The 18,065-nt window shown below is 40.3% G+C and overlaps 1 protein-coding gene across 3 annotated transcripts in view; it reads right to left on the bottom strand.

Moving 5' to 3' along the window:
* The window catches only part of GINS1 (GINS complex subunit 1), a 57,296-nt gene that overhangs the window by 2,971 nt on the left and 36,260 nt on the right, over nt 1-18,065 (bottom strand). For 2 of the 3 annotated variants that reach the window (XM_090285169.1, XM_090285170.1), the window contains exons 5-6: nt 10,821-10,937; nt 3,597-3,671 (exon numbers count right to left, since the gene is read on the bottom strand). In XM_090285169.1, coding sequence (XP_090141295.1) covers nt 3,597-3,671; nt 10,821-10,937 — 192 coding nt within the window. The remainder of the gene's footprint in view (nt 1-3,596; nt 3,672-10,820; nt 10,938-18,065) is intronic. The other variant, XM_090285171.1, reaches the window with a different exon arrangement.

Genomic DNA, 18,065 nt, shown 5'->3' with positions numbered 1-18,065 from the left:
GTAAAAAAAATCTCTCATTATTAATGTTTTACAGTATATGGACAGATTCCATAGAAAACTGACTATAGATGAGGTAAGACATTTTTAGAAGCCCTTTAATATCAACTACAGTAGATGATATGTTTCCAAAATCCTCCCCTTTTTATAATGAAGGGTAGAACGATAGTAACAAAAAGCATCACCAAGGGAACCAATGTCACCCCAACAAATAAAAAATAAAGTAAAATAATTCTTGTGACAAAAAAGAACATCACCAGGGAGAAGGCTTCTGCATGGTCCATAACAGAAAACCACCGTCTAACACCGGAGCAGATGTTAGATGCCTGGCTGGGTTTCCTTTACTCCAGCCCTACCCAGGGATTCCCTGCCACTGAGGAATAACCACCACCCTGGCATATAGGGTGGGAAGACTAGCCATAAGGCTTGAGAAAAATTTTCCACCACAGGATGGTGATTAGGAAAAAGTGACATTTTCTCATAACTGGCTTTATGAGGACAGCTTTATTCTTGTGAACCACAGCTTCACACTGTGTCCTCCAGAAATACAGATTTTTATGAGAGCATTAATTTCATTATTAATATTAATTCATTAGGATTATTAAATTCATTAGTATCCTACTTCTTCTCTATGAGGACACTGGGAGGGGAATGTTGCCTTAACAAAAAAAGATTTTAGGATACCCTGAAAACCTGTCTTTAAAATGTTTACCTTTGTTTTAGGAAACTGCTCAAAGCTCTAAGGGTTCTTGCAAACTAAGAGATCATGGCACCCTCTCTTAAGAAAATAAGTCTAAGAACCACATAACTTGAAGGATTCTTTTGCTCCATGCCATAAACAAAGACACAGGGTCATTGGACACTAATTAGTTGAGAGCAAGACGGGAGGCAAAGAAAAAAAGAATGATTTTCATTAGGTCATTTTTCCTCCTGTATTAAGGTAACTAAGGAACATTTAAATAGCATACAAATTAACTTCCGGCCAGATGGAGGCCTAGACTGACACACTCTGTCTCCCTCCACAACTAAGAAGGACTACAACTACCACAAAACCAGAAATAACCAGAAGTTATAGAAAATAAAGCTACATGGAACTCCAGTGTTTGAAGTTGTAAACAAGTGGTGCCCGTCCGGACAGGTATGAGGGGTGAAGCCGGGGCAGAGAGGTCAAGCTGTGCTGGTAGAGGAAGCAGGGGTGGCTACGGTGGGACAGCGGTAAGCACAAACACCTGTATTTAAGGGGAGGCGAGAAGCGCCTGGGGAGCACCCCAAGCTCCAGACCAAACCCATCAGCTTGCGATTCCAACGCCAGGGAAGGCAGACCTCCATTGCCTCGGACTGTGAGGGCTGGAGGGTGTGGGGACGGAGGAGGAGGCTCCTGGTCTCTCAGCGGAAAGTAAATGGCAGGAATCCATCTTGGGCCCCCGCCCCCACAGAGAGCGCCGCAGTGTGGTGAGAAGGGTTGCCCAGCAGTGACAAGTGCATGGGGCTCTGCCCGCTATAGCATAGGAGGTGTGATAGCTCCACCCAGGAAGGAAAAGTAAACAAAAAACTGTCAGGATGGCAGGGATCACGATAGAGATCCCAATCACGAAGCTGACCAGACAGCAAATACATGATCTATCGGACCAGCAGACAGATAATCTCTCTGAGGCTCAGTTCAAAGCTCTGGTTATAAGAAAGCTTACAGACCTAACAGTGGATCTTAAACAAGACGAGGAAGGAATGAAGGCTAGTCCTGCTGAAATGAACGAAAACACATATGAAACAAGTGCTGAGGGAAGGAAAACCAGGGATCAAATCATCAAATCAGAACATATGGAAGGAACAAACAGTCAACCAGTGCAGAAAGAGAAAACGAAAAGTGAGGAAAAGGAGGAAAGGCTCAGAAACCTATGGGACAGTTTATAAGCGGGCCAACGTCTGAATCACAGGGTTGCCAGAAGGTGAAGAAGAACTAGAAATTGAAAAATTATGTGAAAAAATAATGAAGCAGAGCTTCCCTAACTTGGGGAAGGAAATAGACTTCCAGGTCCAGGAAGCACAGAGAGTTCCAAAAACACTGGACCCAGGGGGAACCACACCAAGACTCATAATCAAAATGTCAAAAAAAAAGGATAAAGAGAGAATCTTAAAAGCAGCAAGAGAGAAGAAGAGAATTACATACAGAGGGGTCCCAATAAGACTGTCAGCTGATTTCTCAAAGGAGACTCTGCAGGCAAGAACGGACTGGCAAGAAATATTCAAAGTAATGAAAATCAAAACCTTACAGTCACAATTACTCTATCCAGCGAAGCTGTCATTCAGAGTACAAGAGCAGAGAGAGTGCTTCTAGGACAAAGTAAAACTGAAGGAGTTCATTAGACCCAAACCACTGTTATATGAGATGTTAATGGGACTTGTTTAGGAGAAGGAGGATCAAAACTATGAACATTAAAATGAAAACTGTATCACAACCACCAACAACAGAAACTAGGGAATAGAAAAACAAAGGCAAACTAAGTAGGCAACGAGAGTGGGAGAAGAATTATAGGTATGGGGAACATATTGGGGGGAGGTCAGTGGGGAGGGGGAACGAGGAAAGGGTGAGAGATGGTGCAGGAATTAAGAAGCATAGTAGGAGGGAGTGGAGTAGATAGGAAGATATTGAGATCTATATACACAACCAAAGGGCATGGACCAAAGCAGGGGGACAACTGGAGGGAGGGGGTTACTGGGTGGAAGGGAACAAAGGGAATAGAAATTGGGACAACTGTAACAGCATAAACAATAAAGCATATTAAAAATAAATAAAATACCATACAAATTAATTTAGCTAATTTGAAATTAATCTAATGTGAACTTGAAGTTTCTAAGAAAACAATAAATATATTGAGTCTTAGTAAGGAGAAAAATTTGGTTCAAGTAACAACTTCAGTTTTATTCTTTCCTAGTAAATTGTTAATTTATTACTCAGAAATTTTAAGAGAAATTTTTAAAAAGAAAGATTTTTTAAAATTTATTTAATTTTAGGGAAAAGGGATGGAGAAAAAGAGTTAGAGAAACACCGACTGCTTGCCTCTTGCATGCCCCTAACTGGGGGCGTGGCCCACAACTCAGGCATGTGCCCTGACTGGGAATCAAACCAGCAACCTTTCAGTTAATAGGCTGACGCTCAATCCACTGAGCCACACCAGCCGGAACATTACTCAGAAATTTCTGATTTATCATTACATTTGTTTGCTAAAGAACTAGGATTTATAAGGTGAAATACAAGATAAACATGAGTGGTTATCACCTTTTTAGTTACAATTCATAGAAAAGGGCTAAATCCAACATTTTCATAGTGCCTTAACTAGAATAAGGCCCACTGTGATAATTTCCCTGAAAAATGCTTACAGTTAAATAAAAGCAATAGTTAATTAATAACCTTTTCTTAATTCATGTGTATGTAACATGTGCCTCAACATTTCTTTGTATTTAGAAAAAGTAGACTTACATTAAACATAATGCCTAGATATAGATAATCATCATAAGGTGATTTTACTTCGCTATTCATTTCAATGTTTCTATCATGCAACACTTTTACAAGATTATAAAAATCATAAGACAATAAATACCTGGCTATTTTTTTTTAATAGTACTGACGTACCGTCTTCAACTTCGAATTCTCCAAAGTCTTTTAGACATCGTACCTAAAAGGAAAAACTGATGTTTTATCTAAATTATTTCTTGATATGTACTGACCACAAAGTAAATAAAGATTATACAATATAAATATCCACACAGTAAAAATATTAGGCTTTTTACCAACAAACAATGGGTTTGTTTCTTCTCTGTGTACTTAATTTGTCTTAGTACTCCTACTGTGGTATTCTAGTGGTTCCAACTGTACTGTTTTGATGGGGAGGAAGGAAAAAGGCAAAACACCCGAATGTATGTGTATGCTGGTCTAACAACAAGGAAACTCAGGGAGATGCTAAGGGTAGACATCATTGCATTCTTTTCCCTCTGTAAATACTGCAGTATCAAGCAGTTGAACTATAGATTTACAAAGAAAAGAGAATGTTTTAGATCAATTCCAATGTGCCATGAATATCAATATCTGAGAACAGAACATAGGTCTAAGTCTGCTTAACTTCTATTTTAAAAAGATTTTTCCAATATCCTTTGGTATTCAGACTCTTTCCCCAAAATCCTTACAAATAAATGATGAAAGAGCAGACTGCAGACTCATGCTATGAGTATCAGGAGAGGTTCTTAGTCGGAAGATGGGAGGCACAAGACTGTCTTTTGATAACCACATCTACAACTGCAGAGAAGGAATGTCCCTGGAGAGGTTACAGATCTGGCCACAGTTCCAACTGCTGCCACAGGAAACCAGGACATCTTTTCATCTTCTATTAGAACTCAGGACTGGAGTTTATTCTCCTTAGTACTAGGATTGGTATTAGTAAAGCCAACTCCAGCAGGTAATTTCATCATGTCCTACAGTTCCTCCGGATCCTTACCATGACTCCACAAGGTATTTTAACTTAGTTTAAGAAATACAATTTTAGAAAATTCCTTACCATCACTAACACCTTTATACTTCTTTAAAGATATCATGGAAAATCATAAACATATTCAAAAGTAAAAAGACATATTATGAAATTCAGTATCCTATCAACTGTTATCAATTATCAGCATCAAGCCCATCTTGTTCCTTCACCAATTTCTAGATTTTGAAGCAAATCCTAGACATAATTTCATTTCACCTACAAGTATATTATTATCTAGTATTACAAAATGAGATTCTTTTAAAAAATATATAATCTCAATACCATTACTGCATCTTATTAATTAGAAAAATTTAAATAATGAAATATCCAGTTAGACTTCTGCTCAAGATGGTGGTGTAGGTAAACACAGCTCACTTTCTCACACAACCACATCAAAATTAAAACTAAATACAAAAACCATTATTCAGAACCATCAGAAATTAAGCTGAATGAATATCTAACAACTATGGAATTAAAGAAAAACCACATTAAGACTGGTAGGAGGGCCTGAGACCTAGAACAGACTGGTCCAACCCCCACAGGTGGTAGATAGAAATGAGGAGGAATATCTCAGGAGTAAAGGGTACCAACCTCACACCAGAGGACCCAGCCTGGGGGTTCCAGTGCCAGGAAGATAAGTTACCATAACTTCTGACTGTAAAAAACAGTAGGAATAGAGGCTGTGGAAGACCAACTGCTGGACCTACTGGCAGTTCCTCTTGAAGGGCCATCACACTGACTTACTACAACTTACTCCCCCTGAGCTCCAGTGTGGGGGCAGCAGATTGAAAGGCATCAGATACACATGAGGAGGAACTGAACTGTCCGGCATCAAGGCAAGAGCTAGGGGGCAACTTTCTTCCAGAAAGAAGTTATGGGAGAGGCCACTGTTCCTTTTCTGAGCCCTCCCCACACAGAGGTGACAGGTGGGCACCATATCTGAGACGCCATCAACCTGGCTCACACTGTTTGCCACACCCTGGTGATTCCCTGAGGCCCTGCCCCACCCAACTTTCAGGCTCATCAAAGCTGTTTCCAGTGGCTTTATCATATGAATGCCTTGTCTTGGCCCATGTTTCAAATTTTTCTAAATTCTCTCAAGCAAACATCAGGATTCAGTGAGCCCCCATACCTCTCACTAGGTTGCCCCAGTCCCAGCACAAACAGCAGTCAGCCTTGGTTCACAGCTTGGCCTCTCTTGGGCACCTCCAAGCCCGACACAAGTAGCAGCCCTCTGCAGATCACTTTATAGCTTATGCTGTGTGACCCTGGGCAGAATACAGGCATTGGCTGGCCATGGATGTGCTAACAGCAATCAAGCCTCAGCTACACCTGGAGGGTGTACGCAGCCCACACACTGGGCGCACCTTGAGTATACAGCTTGGGTAATAGGGAAGACTGTGCCACTGGACCCTACAGGATACCTACTGCAGTAAGCCAGACATAGTAGCTCTACCTAATACATAAAAACAAACACAGCGAAGCTGCAAAAATGAGAAGACAAAGAAATATGGCCCAAATGAAAAAACAGAGGAAAACTCCAGAAAAAGAACTAAATGATACAGAAATAAGCACCCTATCAGATGCATAGTTAAAAACAATGGTTAAAAGGATGCTCAGGAAATTTAGTGAGGACCACATCAGCATAAAAAAGTTCCAGTCAGCAGCAAAGGATACACTTACTGAAATAAAAAACAAATTATAGGAAATCAACATTAGAGTAGATGAAGCCGAGAATCTGATCAGCAATTTGAAACATAGGGAAGAAAAAAACAACCAATCAGAACAGCAAGAAGAAAAAAAGAATCCAAAAAAATGACAATAGTGTAAGAGCCTCTGCAACAACTTCAAGCATACCAACACTCACATAATTGGGGTACCAAAGGAGAAAAGAAAGAGCAAGAAATTGGAAATCTATTTGAAAAAATAACGAAAGAAAACTTCCCTAACTTGGTGAAGGAAATATACAACACAAGTCCAGGAAGCAAAGAGTCCCAAACAAGATGGACTCAAGCCCACTCCAAGACACATCATAATTAAAATGCTAAAGGTTAAATACAAAGAGAAATCTTAAAAGCAGCAAGAGAAAAGCAGAGAGTTACCTACAAGGAAGCCTCATAAGACTATCAGCTGATTTCTCAAAAGAAACTTTGCAGGCTAGAAGGGATTGGCAAGAAATAATCAAAGTGATAAAAAGCAAGGACTTACAACCAAGATTACTCTACCCAGCAAAGCTATCAAATGATAATGAGCTTCCTAGACAAGAAGAAGCTAAAGGAGTTTATCATCACCAAACCAGTATTATATGAAATGTTAAAGGGTCTTAAGAAGGTCAAAAGTATGACAATTAAAATGGCAATAAATACATATCTATCAACAGTTGAACCTAAAAAACAAAATAAAGAAACCAGCAGAACAGATACAGAATCACAGATACAGAGAACATTTTGATGGTTGCCAGATGGGAGGGAGTCAGGGTGATGGGTGAAAAAGGTGAAGGGATTAAGAAGTACAGATTGTTAGTTACAGAAGAGTAATGGGGGAGTAGCCTAAGAACATATATGCAGGACCCATGGACATGGACAACAGAGTGGGAATTGCCTGAGGGAGTGGGAGGTAGCTGGTTGGAGGTGGACAATGGGGGATAATTTGGGACAACTATAATAACATGAACAAAATATAATTTTAAATAAATAAAAATAAAGAGACACCAACCAGGATAAAAAAAAGAAAAATGAAAGAAATGTCCTCATTTTTCTCTCCTAAGGTTTTTTTAAAGTTGCCATATTCAAATTAGAGTCCAACAAAATCTGCACATTATATGTTTTGATATGTTTCTCTTTCAATCTATAGGGTTCCTTCCTCCTTTTCCCCTTTCTTCTTGACATTTCGTTAATGACACCAAGCAGGTTGTTTGGTAGTTTCCCATAAATTAGATTTCTGTGGGGTGATTTAACATGTTTCCCTCTCTGCTCCTGAATTTGCTATAAACTGGAAGTTAGGTCTAGAGATTGGATCAGAGCATGTCTGGTTTTCTGGCAAATGTGTTATGTATGTCCTCTTGCAAGACCTCACAAACCACAGAATGTCTGACTGTCCCCTTTTGGATGTGTGGACCCCAAGAAGATTCATTTGATGTTCCTGAAAAGGAAATTATTTGCTGATATGGACTCCCCATTATCAAGGGAGGGCCTAAATTTTTAAAATATGGGGTAGGTTTACAGCTGTTCATGTGAAAAATAATACAATAATAAATAATAATACAAGAATTGCTGTTTCTCATACTCAAAACTATAAAGCTACTTTTGCCCATCCCTATAATAAGAGCCTAGTGACCATCTGCTGACAAGAATTTCTTCTCATATACTCTGTATACCAGGAAGAACATCAGACTGAACTCTGCTTCACTTGTTTACACTACCTGAGCCAACTACTGCAGGGATGCCCTGGTTTCATCTTTGGAGCAATGTACTGAGACCTGCCCTATCCAATTAGAACTATGCAAATTATATTTTCATTTGTATATATACTGACCAATCAGAACTGTACAATTTGGAAACCTCATTTAAACAAAACAGATCAAAATGGGAACAAGGCAAGAAAATTCCCTATAAAAGGTGAACTCTCCTTTGTCTTAGTGGAACAACACTTTAAGTTTCTGCTGGAAGCTGCCTCTCCTTGGTTTGCAAACTATTACCTCTCAATAAAGTCTCTATTAAGGTCTCCAATAAGTTTTCACATAAGGTTTTAGTAGCTATTTCCCTCCATGCATTATGGTTACAGAATGTCATTAATCTAGTTCTTTAATTCTTGCTGCATTAGTGGGAATTCTTCTATAAATTTTCCTACCCTGGTTGACGTGGCTCAGTGGACTGAGAGCCGACCTGGGAGCCAAAGGGTCACTGGTTCGATTCCCAGTCAGGGCACATGCCTGGATTGAGGGCCAGGACCTCAGTTGGGGCCATGTGAGAGGCAACCACACATTAATGTTTTTCTCCCTCTCTTACTCCCACCCTTCCCCTCTCTCTCAAATTAAACAAATTCTTTAAAAAGAAAAAAGGAAATTTCCTTGTAAATAATTTGGCTACCCTGAGACAGAATTTGTACAGTAAAGGCAGATAGATGTTGACTGCATTCTTTTATTTATTGCTTTTCAAAATGAGTGCATGCCTCATATTCTCCAAGGGGACCCAAAGAGTTTTTTGTTGTTGTTGTTGTTGTAATTGTTGTTGTTTGGTGTCATTATGCATTCATACTTCTAACATAATTAATGTGACTCAATTCACTATAGTTATCATTCATTTTAATGCTCAAACTGCCTCTTCTTTGGCCAGTGGGAACTTCTTCAAATCAGTTCCCAAAACTTTTGAGCACTCATGTAGTCCTGGATACTTTCCTTACTTTCTAGAAAGATAAGGTGTTCCATGCTCACCTTGTACATTTTTTACTTAAGACCAAGAATCTGCCTTTTTTTTTCTCTCCCAAGGACTGAATCCTAGTATTCTTTAGCGGGAAATGGCATTTAGACTACAAAATTTGGAGGCTCATATCTACTGAGCTGGTTGCTGTTTCTAGGCTTTTTTAGTGGACAGAGCTAAGAAATACTTTAAAAATAAATAAATAAAAGAGACAATTCAGTCTGACTCCATGCTGATATTTCAAACTCAAATTTGAGAATTACTACTCAAATTTCTTTTCTTATATTTTGAAAATCTTGGTTCCTAACACCATAGTCTTCTGCTCTATTCTTCAGTATAAAAACTGTTCCATATAACAGTAACAATGTTAATTACTAAGACTGTGACCACCAAAATGTGTTAAGATTTGTTTGTGTTTTATAGTAATTTAAAATAATTCCAACTTGAGTAACCCACCAAATTGAAACATAGGTTTCCTTTTGCTTTCAAAATTTGTAGGTTGGTTTCCCACTTTGATTTAATAATATATAAAAGGTTTACATGGTTCCAAAATCAAAACTATTAAAATACATCTACTTAGGGGGAAACATAAACTATTTCCCTCAGCCCAAACTAAATATAATGGGCAAAAGGGTTTTGGACAGGCGAGATGTGCCTAGCACACCTTCCTCCAAAGAAGCACCCCCCCCCTTTTTTTTTTCTCCTAATGTGGAACATTGAAAAATTAATCCCTGCCTTTTGTCACCTAGTAGTTATGGATTGAATGATGTCTTTTAACCCTTTTCGCCAAATCTGTTGCCCCCAGAACACAACAAGGATGCCAGCCTACTAAACCAAGTACGCCGTTGTCCGGAGACAGCCAACTGACCTGGAGTCTGCACGATCCTTCCCCATGTGGGAAGGCCACCCTCCCCTCCACACCCCCACTATTATTAGGGATTTCTGGACCCAAGGGTAGGTAGGACGATGACCATGTCCAGCTTGAAGCAGCTAGAGGAGCTTGAGACCTTCGCCCATTGCCCTTTACAAGATTACAAAGGGTCTTAATATCTGAGAGGGAGGGATAGTTATTTTTTACGAACCATGGGTATGGACTTGGGGGGGGGATTGCTGGGGGAGGGAGATACTGGGTGGAGGGGAGTAAAGGGGAGAAAATTGGAACTATTGTAACAATATAATCAATAAAGAAAAGCTGGGGGGAAAAAAACCAAAAAAAAATAAAATAAAATACATCTACTTAGAAAATTTTACCTTTTTTATCCTATTCCCATTGTTAGAAACAAGGACATAGTGACTCCCAAACCAGTAAAAAGTCATTAGTAACAAAGGGCAAATGTAATTAAAGGATCTCTGAGAAGGGAGTTGACAGCATTAGCATATCTACAAGTCACAATAGGGGCATTTAGATGAACGCATTAGATTGTAACTCAGGAGTAATCAGTAATGGAGAAACTGGGAAGAAGGAGAGGGGAGGGGGAGCTAATTGCATTAGGGTGGGGAAGCTAATGCTCTCACTTTAGGGTGGCAGTTTTAGGGTGGAGAAGATAATCACTTTAGGGTGGCAATTTCAGGGTGGGGAAGCCAAAACTATAAAACCAGTTTCTTTTGTCTACTTGGCGCGCACATTCTCCTGGCTGTGAGGGTGTGCCTGGCTCTGCAGACTCGTGAATAAAGGCCTCGCTTTACTGCTCAAGTCCTGTGTCCCAGTTTTTATTGTGAGCGTTTCTCACACCATCATCCCCCCATAGGTAACATTTTTGGTTTTGGTTTATTTTTCCCTTTCCTTTTTAATTAATATAAGCTAATATATGTTCATATGTCCCTTAGACAAAAGGCGCACAATTCATGCATTAAGAAAAAAATCCATTTTAAACGGTATACTTACTTCAATATATAGGCTTTTGGGAGGTTTCATATCCTGTGTAATATCCAAACCTTCATCTCCTCCCAATGACCTCATATAAGTAGCAAGGGACTTTTTATAATGATTGAACCATTCCATCTGCAAACATAAAGATGATCATTTGACAAAGTTTTAAGAAAACAAACTTGCACAGATGGTATACTCGTCCTTTCAAAAAGAGCACATATGATCAATCATTCATTTAAACTATAGGCATAGTTCATTTTATTGCACTTCACATTGTGCTTTATGTAAATTAAAGGTATGTCGCAACCCTGCATGGAGTAAGTCTATCAGTGCCATTTTCCCAAAAGCATTTTCCCACATTGTGTCTGTGTCACATTCAGTATTTCAAACTTTTTAATTATTATTATGTTCACTATGCTGATCTGTGATCAGGGATCTTTGTTGTTACTATTGTAATCGTTTTGGGGTGCCATGAACCATGCCCACAAAATGGCAAACTTAATAGATCAACGTGTGTGTTCTGACTGCTCTACCATCTGCTGTTCCTCCATCTCCCTCCCTCTCTTCAGGTCTCATTATTTCCTGAAACATAACAATATTGAAATTAGGCCAATTAAAAACCCTACAATGGCCCCTACGTGTTCAAGTGAGTCACACTTCTCTCTCACTTTAAATTAAGTAGTAAAAATTATTAAGCTCCCTAAGGAAGGCACGGCAAAAGCTGAGATGGAATGAAAGCTAGGCCCCTTTTACCAGTTAGCTATGTTGTGAAAGCAAAGAAAAAGTTCTTAAAGGCAATTAAAATTGCTACTCCAATGAACACACAAATTGTAAGAAAGTGAAATAACCTAACTGCAGACATGGAGAAAGTTTTAGTGGTCTGGAGAGACAATCAACAAGCCACAACATTCCCTTAAGCCAAAGCCAATCCAAAGCAAGTCTCTAACTCTCTTCAATTCTATGAAGGCTGACAGAGGTAAGGAAGCTACAGAAGAAAAGTCTGAAGCTAACAGAGGTTGTTAGTTCATAAGGTTTGAGGGAAGAAGTTTTTGTTTTTTTAAAATATGCTTTATTGATTATGCTGTTACAGTTGTCCCAATTTCTTTTCCCCTTGGTCCTTTTGACCCAGTGACCTCCACTTCCTCCAGCTGTCCCCCAACTTTAGTCCATGCCCATTGGTTGTGCATATAGTTCTTCTCAACATCTTCCTATCTACTCCACTCCCTCCTACTATGCTTCTTAATTCCTGTACCATCTCCCTCTCTTTCCCCCACTTTCCCCTCCCCGCTGACCTCCCCCCAATATGTTCGCCAACCTATAATTCTTTTCCCACTCTCGTTGCCTACTTAGTTTACCTTTGTTTCTATTACCTAGTTTCTGTTGTTGGTGGTTGTGATAGTTTTCATTTTAATGTTCATAGTTTTAATCCTCCTTCTCCTAAACAAGTCCCTTTAACATCTCATATAACAGTGGTTTGGATCTAATGAACTCCTTCAGTTTTACTTTGTCCTGGAAGCACTTTCTCTGCTCTTCTACTCTGAATGACAGCTTTGCTGGATAGAGAAATCACGGCTGTAGGGTTTTGATTTTCATTACTTTGAATATTTCTTGCCAGTCCGTTCTTGCCTGCAGAGTCTCCTTTGAGAAATCAGCTGACAGTCTTATTGGGACCCCTCTGTATGTAATTCTCTTCTTCTCTCTTGCTGCTTTTAAGATTCTCTCTTTATCCTTAATTTTTGACATTTTGATTATGTGTCTTGGTGTTGTTCTCCCTGAGTCCAGTTTATTTGGAACTCTCTGTGCCTCCTGGACCTGGAAGTCTATTTCCTTCCCCAAGTTAAGGAAGCTCTGCTTCATTATTTTTTCACATAATTTTTCAATTTCTAGTTCTTCTTCTTCACCTTCTGGTAACCCTATAATTCGGATGTTGGCCTGCTTATAGCTGTCCCAGAGGTTTCTGAGCTTCTCCTCATTTTCCTCACTTTTAGTTTCCTCTTTCTGCACTGGTTGATTGTTCCTTCCCTATGTCCGATTTGTTGATTTGATCCGATTTTCCTTCCCTCATCATTTGTTTCGTATATTTTTTCGTTCATTTCAGCAGGACTAGCCTTCATTCCTTCCCTGTCTTATTTAAGATCTGCTGTTAGTTCTGTAAGCTGTCTTATAACTATAGCTCTGAACAGAGCCTCAGAAAGATTATCTATCTGCTGGTCCGATAGATCATGTATTTGCTGTCTGGTCAGCTGCGTGATTGGGATCTCTATCGTGATCCCTGCCATCCTGACAGCTTTTGTTTACCTTTACTTCTTGGGTGGGGCTGTCACACCTCCTATATATAGAGGGCGGAGCCCCGTGCACTCATCACTACAGGGCGACCCTTCTTACCACACTGGGGCGCTTTGTGTGAGGGCAGGGATCCAAAATGGATTCCTGCCGTTCACTCTCTGCTGAGAAACCAGGAGCCTCCTCATCTGTCCCCACGCCCTCTGGGTCTCACAGTTCAAGGCAATGGGGGTCTGCCTTCCCTGGTGCTGGAATCGCAAACTGACGGGTTTGGTCTGAGCTTGGGGTGCTCCCCAGGCGCTTCTCGCCTCCCCTTAAATACAGGGGTCTGTGCTTACTGCAGTCCCACCTCCCATTGTTGCAGCTGCCGCCGTCACCAGCACAACTTGACCTCTCTGCCCCGGCTTTGCCCCTTCTACCTGTCCGTCCGGACGAGCACCACTTGTTTATAACTTCATACGTTGGACTTCCGTGTAGCTTTATTTTCTGGAACTTCTGGTTATTTCTGGTTTTGCAGTACTTGTAGTCCTTAGTTGTGGAGGGAGATTGAGTGTGTCAATCTAGGACTCCATCTTGGCTGGAAGTTCTGTACTAATACTCTTGGGGAAGAAGTTGTTTTCATACATGAAAGTACAAGGTGAAGCAGCAAGTGCTGATGTAGAAGCTGCAGTAAGTTACCAAGATCTAGTAAGAGAATTAATGAAGGTGGCTATGCTAAACAGCCTTACATGGGAAAAAGATGCCATCTAGGATTTTCATAGCTAGAGAGAAGTCAATGCCTGGCTTCAAAGCTTCAAAGGACAGCTTAACTCCTGTTAGGGGTTAATGATGCTAGTGACTTTGAGCTGAAGACAATACTCATTTACCATTCCAAAATCCTTGGGCCCTTAAGTATTATGCTAAATCTACCCTGCCTATGCTCTATAAATGGAACATCAAAGCCTAGCTGACTGCACATTTGTTTAAAACATGGCTTACTGAATATTTTAAGTCCAATGTTGAAACCTATTGCTCAAAAAAAAAGGACTGCTTTCAAAATATTGACAATGACAATGCATATGGTCACCCAAGTGTTCTGATATAGATATACAAGTTTGATGTTGTTTTCATGCTTTCTAACACATCGATTCTGTAGCCCATGAATAAAGAAATAATTTTGGAAGGGTATAGCTGCTATAGATAGCCATTACCCTAATGGGTTTTGGCAAAGAAAATTGAAAACTGGTAGGGAAAAAGAGATGGTGGCACAGTAGGAAGATTATTGCACACCTCCTCCCAGAACCAAATTAGAAATAAATCTAAAGAGAAGACTAGACACTTGAAATAAAGTGAAGACTGTCCAAAAAGGAGGTTTATAACCAAGGACAGGAAAAATAAATACTAAGACTGGTAGGAAGGTTAAAGTCATTAAAGGGGCTGTCCAGCTGACAAGGGCACTGGGCTAAGGTAGCAGAGTGGCTATGGAAGCTTCCCCTTGAAACAAGAGAAGCGGGGAACACAGAACAGGGTGCAAACACAGAGCCCCAGTGCTATAGTCAGCAGACCACATAGCACGCAGCAGTGAAGAGCCATGGGGTTTGCCTCTGCTGGGCTGCTGAGGAGGGACTGGACTCGCTGGAGAGAAAGTCATGATTTTTTTTTTCTTTCTTAATTCTTAAAGGGGCCATAGCACAGGACCTGTGTTTGCAACCTCTCACCTTGGGCCCCAACAAAGAGAGGTGGTGGGGACTGCAGTCTTGTGAATACTGTGGGATGAACAGAGGAGTGATGCTGGGGAGGGACTGTAGGGATTTCTGTTCTGGGATATACATGGATTCTGCAGCAGTCATCTTGCTTGAGAAAAGCAAGCCCCTCCCAGGGGGATATCCTTGTGGGATATAACCACTTTACCACCCCACCACCCATAATCCTTCTCCCTCCACGCTGCAATGTCTTTTTTTTCTTTTTTTTAGTTAGTTTTTTTGCTTTGTTTTGTGTGGGTTTTTTTTTTTCTTTTATTATTTATTTTCTCCCATCCTGCATCTAAACCTCTGCTGAGGAAACAGCAGCATACACAGACTCCAGGGGTGTCAGAGACTGGCTGTAGGGTGCAGTCATACAATATACTCTCCCAGGAAACAGACTGGCACTTGCCCCTCACGGGAGAGCCATAGAAACTCCCTCCCTATTTCTGGCAGACCTAAAACATGGACTCTGGGGGTCCCACCCTGCTGAATATAGGGAAATAATTCTGAACACACTCAAACCAGTGGCTCAGGGTAGGCGAGGAGAAACGCATTCACCATCTGTTATAAAGTCTGAAAGGCACCTACCATGGGAGATCCAGGTGTGCCACCCCCCAGATCCCACCCGAAGCCCTCTCAGAAAGTCAGGTCTATGACTAGTCTAAAACTGACAGCAGGCTGGCAGCCAGAGGCACACAGATGCAGATCCACTGGTGACCTGGGTTATTTACTGACATACCCCCGGACCCAGTGCAGTTAAAACGCAGGTATGCAGAGCAGATTGGCCCATCCTAGACACAGCCAACCCCGGAGGAATCAGTCTCAAACTATGGATCCCTGGTAGCTCCGAACAGGCTGCCGAGGGATAGGCATGGACAGCACCCGAAAGAGGCTACAGTAGAGCTGAATCCAAAACAGAATCCTGCAGGCAAGCGCACTAAACACTACAGAGACAAATTCCACTTTGTTCTTTTTCATTATTTTCCCCTTTTGCATTGCCTTTTAATTATTTTGTTTTTCTATTTTTTTCCTTTCCTTCCTATTTTTATTGCTCTTGTTTTTGTCATATCTCTTACTTTACTCTAACTAGTGATTATACCATTGTTCCCTTCTTTCCTTTTCTTATTATTGTTTTGCTTTCCTTGTCCCTTTTTACAACATTCCATTTTCAATTCATTATTCATATTAGTTCTCACCACATTCCTCCTCCCATAATTACTTCTCTGTCCATTAGTGTGGTCTTATTTTTTATCTTTCATTTCCCCTTTCCCTAATATTCCATTTATAGTTCCACTTTTACTATTCTCTGATATTTTGTCATTGAAATTACTGTTGTGGTTGGCGGGGGGTGGGGGGGTTGTTTGTTTTGGTTTGTTTTGCAAGCACCTGTACAACAGCATACAAGACATGGTGGGAGGTAGAGCCTCAAAATCAGATAGCCAGAGGGGAGACCCCAACAACAAACAAGCCACAACAATCAGAACCCAAATACAACAGGAGAGCCTACAGAACCCACACGAAGGTCATTTCTAGAGCATCCAGAATAGGAGATCAGGAAGTTGGCACCACTGGGTACCAGAGTACTCCTACAACACAGGCTACCGCACTACACAGGAGTCAAAGCAGATCTACTTAAAACATAGAAATAGAAAGAGACATCTAAAATGAGGAGACAAAGAAACAACCCCCAAACAAAAGAAAAAAGGAATCCCCAGTAAAGGAGCTAAGTGAAACCAAGGCAAGTAAATTATCAGAATTTGAGTTCCAAGTAATGGTTTTAAGAATGCTCAAGGAACTTAGAACTACAAGGAACTTAGCAACAACTATGTAAGCATGAAAAAGTACATAGAAACTATGAATAAAATAAGTTGGAAACGAAGAATGCAATATCTGATATTAAGACTACACTAGAAGGAATTAAAAGCAGACTAGATGGAGCAGAAGACTGAATCAGCAATTTGGAAGACAGGAAAGATAAAAACAGTCAAGAGTAACAAAATGAAAAAAGGCTAAAAAGAATGAGGAAAGTTTAAGGGAGCTATGGGACAACATGAAATATAACAATACTCCCATCATAGGCATACCAGAAAAAGAAGAAAGGGAGCAAGGGATAGAAAACCTGTTTGAAGGCGTAATAACAGAAAACTTCCCTACCTTGGTGAGGTAGAAAATCATGCCAGTTAAGGAAGCACAGAGACCCACACATAATGAATCCACGAGGGTTACACCAAGACATATAACAATTAATATGGTAAACGTTAAAGAAAAAGAATATTAAAGGCAGCAAAGAGAAAAGATTACTTACCTACAAGGGAGCTCTGACAGGGCTGTCAAGTGATTTCTCAGCAGAAACAATACAGACCAGAAGGAACTGGCATGAAATATTCCAAGTAATGAAAAGCAAGGACCTGCAAACAAGACTACTCAATCCAGGAAGGCTCTCATTTAAAATAGAAGGTTAAATAAAGAGCTTCCCAGATAAAAAATAGAAAATAAATTTTAAAAAGGTTGCGGAATTAATTTCCACTGAACCAGCATATTTCAAGACATGCTAAAGGGACCGCTTTAAAAATAGAAGAAATAGAGAGAGAGAGACTAAACAGGTCAAACGGGAAAAATGGAAGTGAATAAGTACCTATCAATAATAACCTTAAATGTAAATGTACTAAATTCTCTAATCAAAAGATACTGAGTAGCTGAATGGATAAGAAAATAAGACCAGGGGATCGCTCAAGATGGTGGCAAAGATAGACATGGCTTGCCTCTTTGCACAACCACATCAAAACTAGAACTAAAATATAGAACAAACATCAGCCAGAATCATCAAAAATCAAGTTGAATGGCCATGTCTGCTGTGGCTCAGTGGATTGAGTGTCAGCCTGTGAGCCAAGTATCGCTGGTTCGATTCCCAGTCAGGGCATATTACTAGGTTGCACGTCAGGTCCCCAGTTGGGGTCGCAAGTGCGAGGCAACCACACAGTGATGTTTCTCTCCCTCTCTTTCTCCTTTCCCCTCTCTCTAAAAATGAAATAAACAAACAAACAAACAAATTATTTTTTTAAAAAATCAAGTTGAATGAAAGTCTCACAACTATGGAACTAAAGAAACCACATTCAAATTCTACCCAGGTACTGGCCAAGAGGGAAGCACAGGCAGAGACACTGTATCTCACTCCACAATTGAGAAGGAATATAACTACCTCAAAACTAAAAAAAACAACCAGAAGTACCAGAAAATTGAACTGCACTGAAGT

This window comes from Furipterus horrens, unplaced genomic scaffold (assembly GCF_987537825.1).
Source record: "Furipterus horrens unplaced genomic scaffold, mFurHor1.1.pri manual_scaffold_8, whole genome shotgun sequence".
Classification (NCBI taxonomy): Eukaryota; Metazoa; Chordata; class Mammalia; order Chiroptera; family Furipteridae; genus Furipterus; species Furipterus horrens.
This window is presented reverse-complemented; position numbering and strand designations above follow the sequence as displayed.